General features: G+C 31.1%; 1 protein-coding gene across 2 annotated transcripts in view; it reads left to right on the forward strand.

Annotated features, from left to right (window-relative positions):
• The first annotated feature begins 953 nt into the window (after window positions 1-953).
• Window positions 954-18978, forward strand: part of FAM78B (family with sequence similarity 78 member B) — a 146900-nt gene continuing 128875 nt past the window's right edge. The window contains exon 1 of one of the 2 annotated variants that reach the window (XM_053693872.1): window positions 954-1954. In XM_053693872.1, the coding sequence (XP_053549847.1) occupies window positions 1692-1954 (263 nt within the window). In that variant the 5' untranslated portion in view covers window positions 954-1691. The remainder of the gene's footprint in view (window positions 1955-18978) is intronic. The other variant, XM_053693873.1, reaches the window with a different exon arrangement.

Genomic DNA, 18978 nt, shown 5'->3' on the forward strand with positions numbered 1-18978 from the left:
GGGGTTAGAAAGACTTGCACCCTGGGTAGCGCTTGCTGATTGGTGGCTGTATCTGAATCATGAAAGAAAAAAATTGGGTTTAGTATCCCTATAAGCACTGCATTGCAAAGATTTGTATACAAAATAAATGTAGTAAAAACATTTGCATCTGTCATTTTGTTAGTAAATAATAATGTTTAAAATGTGTATTAAACTATTTATTTTAAGGCTTTTATGCATTGAAATGTATAAAAACCTGCTTTGATCCAGAACCACGGGTCTCACCAAGCAAATAAACATAATATATTAAGATATTGCTGTAACCTTCATAAAATATATTTCCAAACTTTTTTGCAAGCGCATGAGCAAGCACCTCAGTCCCTTCTGATGAGGTTGCAGTAAAAGTTTTAAAGCATTTTTGGAGTGATGTTGCTGCAATACATAAATATTGACAGCAAACTGTTTAACCACAAAAAGACATGTAATAAATACAGTAGTTATAAGGAAAGTATATATTAAATAAAAATAGATTGCAAGCTCTTCTTGTACAAAATGGGTACCCATACACTGTTGCTGCTTTACCTGATTGTATAAGTAATTCATTTTGCTTTGTGATGTCTACAAAATAAGGACACAATCCTACTATTATTATTATGAATGTGTCTGATAGATACATCTTTATTATGATTTGTGTATAAAATAATTCTGTTTGTTGCTTTTGTGTATGAATAAAATAATATCAGGGCACTTACATACAATGCAATAAACACCAATAAATCACTGATCTATCTGCATATGTGATTCCCTAGGCTTAGGCAAACTGCATATGTAATAGTGTCAGGGGATTTAAACCTGGGTAATCTTACTGTAGCCGGGAAGGGACACACTAGTGTCTGCTGTAAGGCGTTTTTATATTGTATTAATAGATTAAATGCAGTGGGTGTTTAGGAATCAGGCTGAGGTTGAAAGGATGGATGACAATGGATGGTATTATGAGGATGCAGGGAGCTCCAGCACACACATCCTTCATGTGAGAGATACCCAAGCCCCCTCCCCTGCCTGATACACACAGAGAGGTGGATGTTGGTAAGATCATGCAGCGCATTGGGATCCACCGCCTGGTTGTGCCAGGGGTCTCCCCTCATCTCCTCCCTGGTATTCTGACAGCACAGTGGGTGGAAGCATCACACTGAGAAATCCCCACTCAGCAGCAAAGACAGGGGCTGCAACCTGAGCACAAGCTGATATTGCCAGGGCACACAGTTCCTGGTCACCTGGGACATGACAAGCCCTGGACACCCCAGCAGAAGACAGGAGGAGGACAGGCTAGAACTGACCTGGGGTAGGGGGCAGAGGTGGAGAGGGGGCAGGGGAGGCAGGTGGCATTGGAAAAACAGCATGGTAGTGAAATCAAGATGAAGAGGAGGAGGAGGAACAGGGAGGGGGTATCCATCCATCAGTGTGCTGGATAATATTACCATCTGCCTGGGAAGATCCATAGGAAGAAGCTGCAGCGCTCAGAAGACTCATCCCCTGCTTCATTTTTGGAGATAAAATATATTCTGCACAAATTGCTTTGTGGCTTTACCTTACGCAGGATGCGGAGTGTTGCTGCAAATCCCACACACGTCCCATTTTTCCATTAAAATTGCCCTGTTTGGTTTTATTGATGCCTCTGCCTTTCTGCCCCCCATTAACGAAGCACCCCCATCATGGGCTGTCTGCAGAGCCTGACTTGCAAGTCTCGCATCAGAAGGGAGAATATCACAGTGTATGATGTTAGTGCCACCATAGACCAGTGCCCCACTACCATAGAGGAGAATTCACCCATTGTCTTAAGGTACAAGACCCCTTACTTCAAAGCATCTGCCAGAGTGGTCATGCCGCCCTTACCCAGAAATGAAACCTGGGTGGTGGGATGGATACAAGCCTGCAACCAGATGGAATTCTTTAACATCTACAGTGACCTGGGCATGTAAGTACCCACAACCGTGTTGTCCCAGTATAGGATCTTCACTCCAGTCTTGTTTCAAGTGAGGAATTCAATGGTGTAATAGCAAAGTGTTCCCTAACGTTATTAGTCTTTTAGGACATTATTACAAGACACAGATGTATTAGCTTATTTTTATCAATGTGTATGTTTGTGTCTTTATCTATATATTTAATTATCTGCCTGTACATCTATCTATTTATATCTATCTATATATATCCTGTTTGTGTATCAGTGTCTATGTATGTGTATATCTGTTTAATCCATAACAAGTATAACATATATTGATTTTATAGGTTTTATTGAGACACGTGTCATTTTATTTTTGGTATGACAGAATAATTAAAAGCTGAAATATATAACTATTTCAATATCAATGTATTACTCATATAATCTACAGAGATGTCAAGGACAAAGCTAGTGAGATAGTGTATTTTTGGAGAGGCAATTAGATTAGTTACTGGATGACATTAGCTTCTGTGAGTAATTTACTATTAAATTAGCCTTGCAGAGTTATCAAGCCTGAATAAATATTGGATTGTACCAAACATGAGATGATATTCATGTTGTATAGTTGTATTGGGGACCTCTTACATATTTCCACACATGAAATTGATTACATTTTTGCAGAATCTGTATTAAATACTTTGTTTCATTTAAAATATTTTTAAACAAAATTACAATATAATTAAAGTAATATTATGTTTCTAAGACATACAATCGTATTTTTAAATTGAAACAAATTAATGTTTTAATCTACTGGCTGCCAAAGATAATAAAAATATATATTTTACAGTCAAGGGGTTAAATAGCAATAGTAATTATTATGGATAAATAAAGCTAAAACTTATCTATCTTTCTATTATTCTTTCCAGTTAGTTATGCAAATGTCTGTATAATAAAAAATCTTTGTTTCTTAAAGGGATATTATAGTGGAACAATGAAATGCTCTATATTATTTTATCACTATTAAATCTTCAAATCTAGGTGTTTAAATCCTGCAAAATGGCTAAACACATAGTTAAAGTACAACTCAGGAGCTGCAGAGCAGAAACTGCCAGTGACACAGTCCGCAGCAATAGTCACAACTACCAATGATTGGCACAAATGTAGTTTCATCTTGGAACCAGCAGTTATCATTTTTAGAATATAATGGCCCTTTAAGGATATTTAAAATTAAATTCATAAAACCAGATTGTCCATATTATTTGCCTTTCTGTATATATCAGATAATATTTTTATAATTGCAAGGAGCCCAGTGATTGATCAGAACTCTATGTAATGCCCCAACTGTTATTGCTATTTTCAACCTGTGTTTAAATGCCATCTACATTTTTGGGTAATAGACTTAGGTTTCTGGAGGGGGGTCAGAGAGGGAGCAAATACCTCCCCTTAGCTTTGACACATGGCTAGAGTCTTATCCTAGGACCCTTTTAGTTTAAAAATAAATTGCTCTATTTTGAGATTTATAATATATATAATTCCCTTCTTTTACTATGAGTTTAATTCCTTCAAAAGAGTTAAACACATAGTTAATGGTACACTCTTAGAACACCAACAGTCTGCTCCAGATAAGCATAAAAATGATTGGTGCATACTCCTGTATCCCTACTGTTTACTGGCTCTCCAGCTGTTTCCTACTCTAACCCCTTTACATAGGTTTAGAACATAATAAAATAAGGGAATTTGTTTATTTATAAAATTCTGTAACAAAATAGAACAATTTATTTTTTACACTAGATTATCAATTTAACTCAGTTCCTATACAATTTAGATGCACATTTTACACTATGAAAATGATCTGGCTAATTTAAACAAATTTATTTTTTAACCCAAGCTTAGAGTGATATAAGGGTATGAAATTAATACTGTTTCTTTCTCAGCAAATAACATAGTCTATGCCTTCATGTGACAGATAAAGATAACAGACTCATCTTTCAAATGAGGAATAATATGACCCTGTGGCTCCAATATGGTGGGTGGAAATTCTGGCTATTTAAATCCCTTAGACACTAAGTTTAGAGAAGTAGAGTGTATTGGCCAAAGGGAATGACAACCCCTTCTTTAAGAAAATAAAGCCATGCACATAATGAAACCTCACAATATAAGGAAGAGAAGGGGCTTTTCTGCAAATGAAGGGTCACTTGATCATCCATATATATGTGGGTGATGTAAAAATGAACAATGACCTCATTAGATATTTCCTTTTACAGTTACAAACTGGAGTGGTGTTTAAAACTATAAATACATGTTTGTCTGCAATCGGATTGTAAGCTCTTGGGAGCCGAGACATCTGTTTTGCAAAATGATATGTAGATTGTAGTACAAATAACAATTACTAGAATTATTATTATTGTCATTATTATTACAGATTTCGCAGCTGAGAGCTGACAAATTATTCAGTTATTTATGTTTACTAAAACTTGGAGAAATGTTTTGTTTTCCTGGTGTTAATTATGTGCTTTATGTTTTACCCCTAAATGTTTCTGTATTTTCCAGCTCATCCTGAATCGCTGGATCCCATCAGACACACATCCCTGTGCATTTTATGAACACTCTAGAGACAGATACCATATATCATTTACACAGAGCACTTAAGAGAGCACACATACTCAGCCCCCCTCACAGATAAAGCTCTACAATATAGCAGCCTGACCCATCACGTTTATTCATTTCCCCATCTACTTTACAGAGCAAAATCTATTTTTAGTTCTTCTTCTCTATTTGAAATGTTTTTCGATAATAAACACTGCCACCTCTGTTAGAGGCTAATTCCATGTTTTAAAGGGACATGAAGCTAAAAAAATCTTTCATAATTCAGATAGAGCATAAAATCAAAATAATAATAATCCAAATGACTTCAATTTTCAAATTTACCTTGTACTCATGGTATTCTTTGTTGCAGAGAATACCTAGGTAGATATTGTGCACGTGTCTGGTGCACCCTACAGCAGCAGTTTTGCGAGAATGCTTTTGAGTGCTAGATGGAATCAGTGTATGCACAATGTATAACATTGTTGAAAGCAATGTTGCAAAATATACTGCTCATGAGACTATAGCTATGCTTTTCAAAAAGGATGCCATGGAATGAGATGAATATAATAATAGAAGTTAATTGGAAAGTTGTAAAATTGTACGCTGTGTGTGAGTAATGAAATAAACATAGCTAGATAGATATAGACAGACAGATAGATAGATAGATAGATAGATAGATAGATAGTAGGATATATAGATAGATGATAGAAAGATAGATAGATAAATAGATAGATAGATAGATAGATAGTAAGATATATAGATAGATGATAGGAAGACAGATATATAAATAAATAGATACTGTATAGATAGATGATAGACATATAGATAGATAGATAGATAGATAGATAGACAGATAGATAGTAAGATATATAGATAGGTGATAGGACAACAGATAGATGATAGACAGACAGACAAACAGATAGATAGATAGATAGATAGATAGATAGATAGATAGATAGATAGTAAATTAAATAGATTGATAGATATCTTTCTAACTTCATATCAACACCTCTTGTTCTAGCATTCACTGTATTTAAAGGTTCATTCTTTTCCTTGTTATAAACATGAGATGACTGTGCCAGCCACACACATCTCTTCGGTCTTTTTCTCCTCCTAAAGTGATTAAAGAGAGTAGTTAATAATGCATAGATTATGAGACAAGAGAGAAATATAAAGCAACAAATATGATAGTGTTTTGCACACAGCTCCAAAAATAACTTCTCATCCCTCAGAATGAATCTTTGAAAGGATATGTATAATTTATTATAGCTGTAATAGTGTCTGGTGTTTAGATGGTTATATACTAGTACACACACATTGACTCTTTTTGGAATCATGGCTCATTGTTATGGGATCTGTCTGATGTTTATTCTATACTACATGTGTATATATTGCTCTTATGTCTGAGCTTTATTCTATACTACATGTATATATTGCTCTTATGTCTGAGCTTTATTCTATACTACATGTGTATATATTGCTCTTATGTCTGAGCTTTATTCTATACTACATGTATATATTGCTCTTATGTCTGAGCTTTATTCTATACTACATGTATATATTGCTCTTATGTCTGAGCTTTATTCTATACTACATGTGTATATATTGCTCTTATGTCTGACCTTTATTCTATACTACATGTATATATTGCTCTTATGTCTGAGCTTTATTCTATACTACATGTATATATTGCTCTTATGTCTGAGCTTTATTCTATACTACATGTGTATATATTGCTCTTATGTCTGAGCTTTATTCTATACTACATGTGTATATATTGCTCTTAAGTCTGAGCTTTTTTCTATACTACATGTATATATTGCTCTTATGTCTGAGCTTTATTCTATACTACATGTGTATATATTGCTCTTATGTCTGAGCATTATTCTATACTACATGTATATATTGCTCTTATGTCTGAGCTTTATTCTATACTACATGTGTATATATTGCTCTTATGTCTGAGCTTTATTCTATACTACATATGTATATATTGCTCTTCTGTCTGAGCTTTATTCTATACTACATATGTATATATTGCTCTTATGTCTGAGCGTTATTCTATACTACATGTATATATTGCTCTTATGTCTGAGAATTATTCTATACTACATGTGTATATATTGCTCTTATGTCTGAGCTTTATTCTATACTACATGTATATATTGCTCTTATGTCTGAGCATTATTCTATACTACATGTGTATATTGCTCTTATGTCTGAGCATTATTCTATACTACATGTGTATATTGCTCTTATGTCTGAGCATTATTCTATACTACATGTATATATTGCTCTTATGTCTGAGCTTTATTCTATACTACATGTATATATTGCTCTTATGTCTGAGCTTTATTCTATACTACATGTGTATATATTTCTCTTATATCTGAGCTTTATTCTATACTACATGTGTATATATTGCTCTTATGTCTGAGCATTATTCTATACTACATGTGTATATTGCTCTTATGTCTGAGCATTATTCTATACTACATGTGTATATTGCTCTTATGTCTGAGCATTATTCTATACTACATGTGTATATTGCTCTTATGTCTGAGCATTATTCTATACTACATGTGTATATATTGCTCTTATGTCTGAGCTTTATTCTATACTACATGTATATATTGCTCTTATGTCTGAGCTTTATTCTATACTACATGTGTATATATTGCTCTTATGTCTGAGCTTTATTCTATACTACATGTATATATTACTCTTATGTCTGAGCTTTATTCTATACTACATGTATATATTGCTCTTATGTCTAAGCATTATTCTATACTACATGTGTATATATTGCTCTTATGTCTGAGCTTTATTCTATACTACATGTGTATATATTGCTCTTATGTCTGAGTTTTATTCTATACTACATGTGTATATATTGCTCTTATGTCTGAGCTTTATTCTATACTACATGTGTATATATTGCTCTTATGTCTGAGCTTTATTCTATACTACATGTGTATATATTGCTCTTATGTCTGAGCTTTATTCTATACTACATGTATATATTGCTCTTATGTCTGAGCTTTATTCTATACTACATGTATATATTGCTCTTATGTCTGAGCTTTATTCTATACTACATGTGTATATATTGCTCTTATGTCTGAGCTTTATTCTATACTACATGTGTATATATTGCTCTTATGTCTGAGCTTTATTCTATACTACATGTGTATATATTGCTCTTATGTCTGAGCTTTATTCTATACTACATGTGTATATATTGCTCTTATGTCTGAGCTTTATTCTATACTACATGTGTATATATTGCTCTTATGTCTGAGCTTTATTCTATACTACATGTGTATATATTGCTCTTATGTCTGAGCTTTATTCTATACTACATGTGTATATATTGCTCATATGTCTGAGCTTTATTCTATACTACATGTTTATATTGCTCTTATGTCTGAGCTTTATTCTATACTACATGTATATATTGCTCTTATGTCTGAGCTTTATTCTATACTACATGTATATATTGCTCTTATGTCTGAGCTTTATTCTATACTACATGTATATATTGCTCTTATGTCTGAGCATTATTCTATACTACATGTATATATTGCTCTTATGTCTGAGATTTATTCTATACTACATGTATATATTACTCTTATGTCTGAGCATTATTCTATACTACATGTATATATAGCTCTTATGTCTGAGCTTTATTCTATACTACATGTATATATTGCTCTTATGTCTGAGCTTTATTCTATACTACATGTATATATTGCTCTTATGTCTGAGCTTTATTCTATACTACATGTATATATAGCTCTTATGTCTGAGCTTTATTCTATACTACATGTGTATATATTGCTCTTATGTCTGAGCTTTATTCTATACTACATGTATATATTGCTCTTATGTCTGAGAATTATTCTATACTACATGTGTATATATTGCTCTTATGTCTGAGCTTTATTCTATACTACATGTATATATTGCTCTTATGTCTGAGCATTATTCTATACTACATGTGTATATTGCTCTTATGTCTGAGCATTATTCTATACTACATGTGTATATTGCTCTTATGTCTGAGCATTATTCTATACTACATGTATATATTGCTCTTATGTCTGAGCTTTATTCTATACTACATGTATATATTGCTCTTATGTCTGAGCTTTATTCTATACTACATGTGTATATATTTCTCTTATATCTGAGCTTTATTCTATACTACATGTATATATTGCTCTTATGTCTGAGCTTTATTCTATACTACATGTATATATTGCTCTTATGTCTGAGCATTATTCTATACTACATGTATATATTGCTCTTATGTCTGAGCTTTATTCTATACTACATGTGTATATATTGCTCTTATGTCTGAGCATTATTCTATACTACATGTGTATATTGCTCTTATGTCTGAGCATTATTCTATACTACATGTGTATATTGCTCTTATGTCTGAGCATTATTCTATACTACATGTGTATATTGCTCTTATGTCTGAGCATTATTCTATACTACATGTGTATATATTGCTCTTATGTCTGAGCTTTATTCTATACTACATGTATATATTGCTCTTATGTCTGAGCTTTATTCTATACTACATGTGTATATATTGCTCTTATGTCTGAGCTTTATTCTATACTACATGTATATATTACTCTTATGTCTGAGCTTTATTCTATACTACATGTATATATTGCTCTTATGTCTAAGCTTTATTCTATACTACATGTGTATATATTGCTCTTTTGTCTGAGCTTTATTCTATACTACATGTGTATATATTGCTCTTATTTCTGAGTTTTATTCTTTACTACATGTGTATATATTGCTCTTATGTCTGAGCTTTATTCTATACTACATGTGTATATATTGCTCTTATGTCTGAGCTTTATTCTATACTACATGTGTATATATTGCTCTTATGTCTGAACTTTATTCTATACTACATGTATATATTGCTCTTATGTCTGAGCTTTATTCTATACTACATGTGTATATATTGCTCTTATGTCTGAGCTTTATTCTATACTACATGTGTATATATTGCTCTTATGTCTGAGCTTTATTCTATACTACATGTGTATATATTGCTCTTATGTCTGAGCTTTATTCTATACTACATGTGTATATATTGCTCTTATGTCTGAGCTTTATTCTATACTACATGTGTATATATTGCTCTTATGTCTGAGCTTTATTCTATACTACATGTGTATATATTGCTCTTATGTCTGAGCTTTATTCTATACTACATGTGTATATATTGCTCATATGTCTGAGCTTTATTCTATACTACATGTATATATATATTGCTCTTATGTCTGAGCATTATTCTCTACTACATGTATATATTGCTCTTATGTCTGAGATTTATTCTATACTACATGTATATATTACTCTTATGTCTGAGCATTATTCTATACTACATGTATATATAGCTCTTATGTCTGAGCTTTATTCTATACTACATGTATATATTGCTCTTATGTCTGAGCTTTATTCTATACTACATGTATATATTGCTCTTATGTCTGAGCTTTATTCTATACTACATGTGTATATATTGCTCTTATGTCTGAGCTTTATTCTATACTACATGTATATATTGCTCTTATGTCTGAGCTTTATTCTATACTACATGTGTATATATTGCTCTTATGTCTGAGCTTTATTCTATACTACATGTGTATATATTGCTCTTATGTCTGAGCTTTATTCTATACTACATGTATATATTGCTCTTATGTCTGAGCTTTATTCTATACTAGATGTGTATATATTGCTCTTATGTCTGAGCTTTATTCTATACTACATGTGTATATATTGCTCTTATGTCTGAGCTTTATTCTATACTACATGTGTATATATTGCTTTTATGTCTGAGCTTTATTCTATACTACATATGTATATATTGCTCTTATGTCTGAGCTTTATTCTATACTACATGTGTATATATTGCTCTTATGTCTGAGCTTTATTCTATACTACATGTGTATATATTGCTCTTATGTCTGAGCTTTATTCTATACTACATGTGTATATATTGCTCTTATGTCTGAGCTTTATTCTATACTACATGTGTATATAATGCTCTTATGTCTGAGCTTTATTCTATACTACATGTATATATTGCTCTTATGTCTGAGCTTTATTCTATACTACATGTATATATTGCTCTTATGTCTGAGCTTTATTCTATACTACATGTATATATTGCTCTTATGTCTGAGCTTTATTCTATACTACATGTGTATATATTGCTCTTATGTCTGAGCTTTATTCTATACTACATGTGTATATATTGCTCTTATGTCTGAGCTTTATTCTATACTACATGTGTATATATTGCTCTTATGTCTGAGCTTTATTCTATACTACATGTGTATATATTGCTCTTATGTCTGAGCTTTATTCTATACTACATGTGTATATATTGCTCATATGTCTGAGCTTTATTCCATACTACATGTGTATATATTGCTCTTATGTCTGAGCTTTATTCTATACTACATGTGTATATATTGCTCATATGTCTGAGCTTTATTCTATACTACATGTATATATTGCTCTTATGTCTGAGCTTTATTCTATACTACATGTGTATATAATGCTCTTATGTCTGAGCTTTATTCTATACTACATGTATATATTGCTCTTATGTCTGAGCTTTATTCTATACTACATGTATATATTGCTCTTATGTCTGAGCTTTATTCTATACTACATGTGTATATAATGCTCTTATGTCTGAGCTTTATTCTATACTACATGTATATATTGCTCTTATGCCTTTTTTAGATTTAATGAGAAGGAGGAATATGAATGTAGGATTTAGCTGCAGATGTGTAACCAATAGCCTGCTGCCAGGAAGTGGTGCAGCACTCTGTGATATACACAGTTAAAGGGACACTGAACACAATTTTTTTTCTTTTGTGATTCAGATAGAGCAGCAATTTTAAGCAACTTTCTAATTTTCTCCTATTATCAAATTTTCTTCGTTCTCTTGCTATCTTTATTTGAAAAAGAAGGCATCTAAGCTTTTCTTTTTTATTCCTAACTCTGGACAGCACTTTTTTATTGGTGGATGAATTTTTCCACCAATCAGCAAGGACAACCCAGGTTGTTCACCAAAAATGGGCCGGCATCTAAACTTACATTCTTGCATTTCAAACAAAGATACCAAGAGAATGAAGACAATTTAATAATAGGAGTAAATTAGAAAGTTGCTTAAAATTTCATGCTCTATCTGAATCACGAAAGAAAAAAATTGGGTTCAGTGTCCCTTTAATTAAAGTGACTATAAAAACTTTTTTAATTGTAATAAAAAATGCTTAAAGGGACAGTCTAGTAAACATTAAACTTTCATGATTCCAATAGGGCATGCAATTTTAAACAACTTTCCAATCTATTTTTATCATCAAATCTGCTTTGCTCCCTTCTGTTGCTATTCTTTGTGGAAAGCTCTACCTAGGTAGGCTCATATGCTAATTTCTAAGCCATTAATCGCCTCTTGTCTCGGTGCATTTTGACAGTTTTTGACAATTAGACAGTGCTAGCTCATGTGTGTAATAAATTATAGATAGCATTGTGCTCACCCCTGTGGAGTTATTTAAGAGTCAGCATTGATTGGCTAAAATGCATGTCTTTCAAAAGATCTGAGATAAGGGGCAGTCTGGTGGAGTTTGACCATTAAAAGAAAAATAGAAAACAAAGTGTCAATCTGTTCTAACAACATATAGACTCTGCTGATATATTAATCTATTGGAAACCTGCAGGAAAAAAAAAATTGTATTTACATGATCATCCATAGGGGGTGCAAGAGGAAAATGCCCACTCATCTATGTCTGCAAAGTGTTCCTTAAAAAGACAGTTATAGTTCTACATGCACAGTATATATATATAATTAATGAAGAACTGCATTGCAAATTATCTGCGTACATAATTAATAAAATATTTTACAAGGATATTATTAGCAAAGTTTTCATTGTTTTACAGTTCAGGGACATACCATTATGTGTGTATATCTTATCTCTCCTGCCATAGTTAAAGGCAAATGTAATTGAGCTCTTTTTAGTAATTACTTTACAGAGAATTAGATGTTTAGTTTAATGTCATTTTAATGCAGGTATATGAAACCCATAATCAGTTTAAGAATAATCTCTAGTTATCAACTGATTAATGTGGAAAGTGTTTCCTAATCTACTAGACATCATCTAAAAGATATAAATGTGCACATTTAAAAGGCTGCATTTTCAAAAGGGTGAATTTCCTCTTACAAATGATTGGGTCACATGGTGCTTTAGAAATCAGATGGTCAAACTGATACATTCAAAACCTGCAAGACAACATCTTTAATGTAATCAAAAGCAGAAGCAAGTAAACTACACCATACCTGCTCCGAAAAATAAACCAACATACAACTGAGCCCTCTCTGCATAAAGACCAGTTTCAGCTTTCAGTTGAGGGTTCTCCTGACCCGGTAGATATCACATGGTCCATGTAAATGACAATTACTTAAAGGGACAGTCATTTAAACATGTAACTTTTATGTTTCAGATAGAGCATACAATTTTAAGCAACTTTCCAAATGACTTCTAGTGGCTTATTAGATTTCTTCCTTTTTTATCATTTGTTGAAAAGAATACATGAATAGGCTCAGGAACAGCAATGCACTACTGTGAGCTAGCTGCTGATTGGTGGTCTTACACATATACCTATTGTCATTGTCTCACCAGATGTGTTCATCTAGCTGCCAGTAGTGCTTTGTTGATTCTTAAACAAAGGATACCAAGAGAAAGAAGCAAATTTGATAATAGAAGCAAATAGTATAGCTGTTCAAAATTGTTGTTCAAAATTCCAGACGAGCGTTGGCAAACTTGTTCTGTAAAGGGATAGACAATAAGGGCTAGATTACACGTGGAGCTCAAATTCGCCCATTTACGGGCACGTGATAAAATACCAGTCATTACAAGTGTCTGGGTATTGCTACTGCTTGTGGTAGCAATTAGCGCTCAATTTTTTTTAATGTCCCCCTATTGCCCCACCAAAAAAAAATGTGTAGTGCCTTTAATAAAAGAAAAAATATGTAGTGCCTTTAATAAAAGAAAAAATATGTAGTGCCTTTAATAAAATAAAAATATGTAGTGCCTTTAATAAAATAAAAATATGTAGTGCCTTTAATAAAATAAAAATATGTAGTGCCTTTAATAAAATAAAAAATATGTAGTGCCTTTAATAAAATAAAAAAATGTGTAGTGCCTTTAATAAAATAAAAAATATGTAGTGCCTTTAATAAAATAAAAAATATGTAGTGCCTTTAATAAAATAAAAAATGTGTAGTGCCTTTAATAAAATAAAAAATGTGTAGTGCCTTTAATAAAATAAAAAATATGTAGTGCCTTTAATAAAATAAAAAATGTGTATTGCCTTTAATAAAATAAAAATGTGTAGTGCCTTTAATAAAATAAAAAATGTGTAGTGCCTTTAATAAAATAAAAAATGTGTAGTGCCTTTAATAAAATAAAAAAATGTGTAGTGCCTTTAATAAAATAAAAATGTGTAGTGCCTTTAATAAAATAAAAAATATGACCATCTTTAAAAAAAATAATTAAAAAATGCACTAAGCAGCTTTATGGGGTTAAACGTGACGGGTGTGAGGAAAAAAAAGGAACTGAAAAGTACCATTACATTGCTTTCTAATGGAACTGTGTGTTCCCAGTAAATATATATATGTATATGCTTATATACATATTTACTGTATATTTATGTGTTAATATGCTTATATACATATATATATATTTATGTGTCAGTATGTTTATATATTTATTTATGTGTTAGTATGCTTATATACATATTTACTGTATATTTATGTGTTAGTATGCTTATATACATATATATATGTATGTGTCAGTATGCTTATATATTTATTTATGTGTTAGTATGCTTATATACATATTTACTGTATATTTATGTGTTAGTATGCTTATATACATATGTATATTTATGTGTTAGTATGCTTATATACATATATATATTTATGTGTCAGTATGCTTATATATTTATTTATGTGTTAGTATGCTTATATACATATTTAATGTATATTTATGTGTTAGTATGCTTATATACATATATATATTTATGTGTCAGTATGCTTATATATTTATTTATGTGTTAGTATGCTTATATACATATTTACTGTATATTTATGTGTTAGTATGCTTATATACATATATATATTTATGTGTTAGTATGCTTATATACATATTTACTGTATATTTATGTGTTAGTATGCTTATATACATATATATATTTATGTGTTAGTATGCTTATATACATATTTACTGTATATTTATGTGTTAGTATGCTTATATACATATATATTTATGTGTTAGTATGCTTATATATTTATTTATGTGTTAATATGTGTATATACATATATATTTATGTGTTAATATGTGTATATACAGATATATTTATGTGTTAGTATGCTTATATACATATATATATATATTTATGTGTTAATATGCTTATATATTTATTTATGTGTTAATATGTGTATATACATATATATTTATGTGTTACTATGTGTATATACATATGTATTTATGTGTTATTATGTGTATATACATATATATTTATGTGTTACTATGTGTATATACATATATATTTATGTGTTACTATGTGTATATACATATATATTTATGTGCTATTATGTGTATATACATATATATTCATGTGTTAATATGTGTATATACAGATATATTTATGTGTTATCATGTGTATATACATATATATATATATTTATGTGTTAGTATGCTTATATATTTATTTATGTGTTAATATGTGTATATACATATATATTTATCTGTTACTATGTGTATATACATATATATTTATGTGTTACTATGTGTATATACATATATATTTATGTGTTAGTATGTGTATATACATATATATTTATGTGTTAGTATGTGTATATACATATATATTTATGACTGTTTATATGTGTATATACATATATATTTATGTGTTACTATGTGTATATACATATATATTTATGTGTTAGTATGTGTATATACATATATATTTATGTGTTAGTATGTGTATATACATATATATTTATATGTTACTATGTGTATATACATATATATTTATGTGTTACTATGTGTATATACATATATATTTATGTGTTAGTATGTGTATATACATATATATTTATGACTGTTTATATGTGTATATACATATATATTTATGTGTTACTATGTGTATATACATATATATTTATGTGTTAGTATGTGTATATACATATATATTTATGTGTTAGTATGTGTATATACATATATATTTATATGTTACTATGTGTATATACATATATATTTATGTGTTACTATGTGTATATACATATATATTTATGTGTTAGTATGTGTATATACATATATATTTATGTGTTACTATGTGTATATACATATATATCTATGTGTTAGTATGTGTATATACATATATATTTATGTGTTACTATGTGTATATACATATATATTTATGTGTTAGTATGTGTATATACATATATATTTATGTGTTACTATGTGTATATACATATATATCTATGTGTTAGTATGTGTATATACATATATATTTATGTGTTACTATGTGTATATACATATATATTTATGTGTTAGTATGTGTATATACATATATATTTATGTGTTACTATGTGTATATACATATATATCTATGTGTTAGTATGTGTATATACATATATATTTATGTGTTACTATGTGTATATACATATATATCTATGTGTTAGTATGTGTATATACATATATATTTATGTGTTAGTATGTGTATATACATATATATTTATGTGTTAGTATGTGTATATACATATATATTTATGTGTTACTATGTGTATATACATATATATTTATGTGTTACTATGTGTATATACATATATATTTATGTGTTACTATGTGTATATACATATATATTTATGTGTATATACATATATATTTATGTGTTATTATGTGTATATACATATATATTTATGTCTTACTATGTGTATATACAAATATTAACACATAAATATGTATGTAACATTTGCTGCCCATCGCTGTGCAACTTACCCATGCGCTAGGTTTTCATGACGTTTCTGACAGCATGAGAACGTGGCTCCCATTTGAGCCTATGGAAGAGCACTCTCATGAGCGCAATGCTTCTGTGCAATGCAATGCGAGGTTGTATTACTCCACTTGTAATCTATTCCTTAATATTTTAGGTTTGCTGCTAAAAGGTGATATTGAGGATATTATGTAGTCACTTCTGTAACAAGAGAGAAAACAAATTTCCACAAATTGTTATTGACTAAATTTAAAACATCTGACAAAAAATGCCACTTAAAAATGTCCTTCAGTTCTTGCCTCATTATCATTGCTGATATTTGTGATGAAATTCTGCTGTGATGAGATTTTGTTTCAAAACTTTCTGACTGTTTTTTTACTGTGAGTTGTGAATATTATGTGCGCATATAGTGCACTGAGAAGCAAAGAGTTAAAGCGCCACATACGGCCAACCCTGTAGCGCTAAAGCAGCCATAGACATTACATAAAACAATAACAGCCGCTGTATTTTAATAAAACTTTATTTGTAGACACAGAAATTTGAATTTCAAATAATTTGTGCGTCACAGAATATTTTTCTGCTTTGGATTTGTTTCAGCTATTTAAAAATTTAAAACAATGTTTAGCTTTTGGCTGTACAGAAACAGGTCTAGCTGCTTAGTTTTATAGTTAAAACGTGATTGTAGCCTGTACAATATTCTGACACCTTTCAACATTCATTTTTATTATCCGTTTCTCCACTAAGCTTTTAAAGGGAAATTACTTGTAATGTCTTAGCATTAATTTCCTGCAATACTAAAAAGTTGTCTTCTTCATCTATTTTTTTTAAATAAAATAACCCCCCTCCCCTATTTCACTTATTTACTTTACACACATTTCTCCCATCTCTGCAGCCTGTTTTTTTCCTTCTTCAAAAACCAAAGTGCTACAGCCAATCAGAAATTGTAACACTTTACCTCTTGTGTATGAATGTGCACAACACACTACCTTTAACCCTTTGATGACAGGGTTAATTTGTCTACATCAGAACAACGTTCCGATGTAAAGAAATTGAAATCCTGTGATCGTGCACGCGATCGCGAGATTTAAATGATGGGATCGGGTCAGGGGGGCGTCCCTGTGATGCTAGGCACGCCCTCCAGACCGCGATCACATCTTCGGAAGCGCAGTTGGCTTTAGGACAACCAACGATTATGACATTCTATTTCGTCATAACGGCACTAAAGCCCAGTGTAATTATGACGGACTAGAACGGCATAACAGCGTTAAAAGGTTAAGTAAAATCCGCAGTGACGGCTCTTGTAGTATTATGGGTCTTGTCTAATGAGACATGTTACAGCAGAGGCTGATTGAGGACATCTTAAAGGGACATGAAACTCAAACATTTTCTTCAGAAAGAATACAATTTTAAACAACATTCCAATTTACTTCGATTATCTAATTTGCTTCATTCTTCGGCTATCCTTTGTGAAGAAAAGCAATGCACATGGGTGAGCCAATCACATAAGGCATCTACGTGAGTCACCAGCTACAGAGCCTATTTAGATATGCTTTTCAACAAAGGATACCAAGAGAATGTAGACATTTAGATAATTTAAGAAAATTGGAAAGTTGTTTTAAATGGCATGCTCTTTCTAAATTATAAAAGAAAAAAAATGGTTTCCATGTCCCTTTAAGCGCACCGTGATTCTCAATAGAACACGCATCACAGCTTCTTGAAAATGAAAAAATGAGCCACTTATGTTATAGAGCAGCGTAATATGCTGGTACTTTATAAAAAAACGATAATCATATTAACCAAACTGCACAAAGCATTCATCAGCTGTGAAGCATCTATATTCAAGAGCTTCTTTTGTTTGTTTGTTTTTAAATTAAACCAAATGTCTGTGAATTGGGAGTAGAATGTTTTGAACAAAAATTGTAATTATTCAGAATAGCATTAATTGTTGTAGATTGATTTCAGTGTCAGGAAATATTGGGGTTAAATATCATCTCTCAAGAAAAATATTCATTTACTTAAAAAAATAAATATATTATGCCAGATCTAAATGTGGCATTGGCTGAAACATATGTTAAAGACAGTCATTGTTAGCAAAACAGAAGGTGCAGCTGTATTACTGCTGGAGAGGGGAATAATCAGAAAGAGGAGATGATCTATAAAGGGTGCAGAGAAAGGGTGTATGGTCTGTAAATGGTAGTGATCTATGAGGTGTGTAGGAGGAGGTGTATGGTCTGTAAGGGGTAGTGATCTATGAGGGGTGCAGGGAGAAGGTGTATGACCTGTAAGGGGTAGTGATCTATGAGGGGCGCAGGGAAAAGGTGTATGACCTGTAAGAGGTAGTGAACTATGAGGGGTGCAGGAAGAAG

This window comes from Bombina bombina, chromosome 10, assembly GCF_027579735.1.
Source record: "Bombina bombina isolate aBomBom1 chromosome 10, aBomBom1.pri, whole genome shotgun sequence".
NCBI classification, from domain to species: Eukaryota; Metazoa; Chordata; class Amphibia; order Anura; family Bombinatoridae; genus Bombina; species Bombina bombina.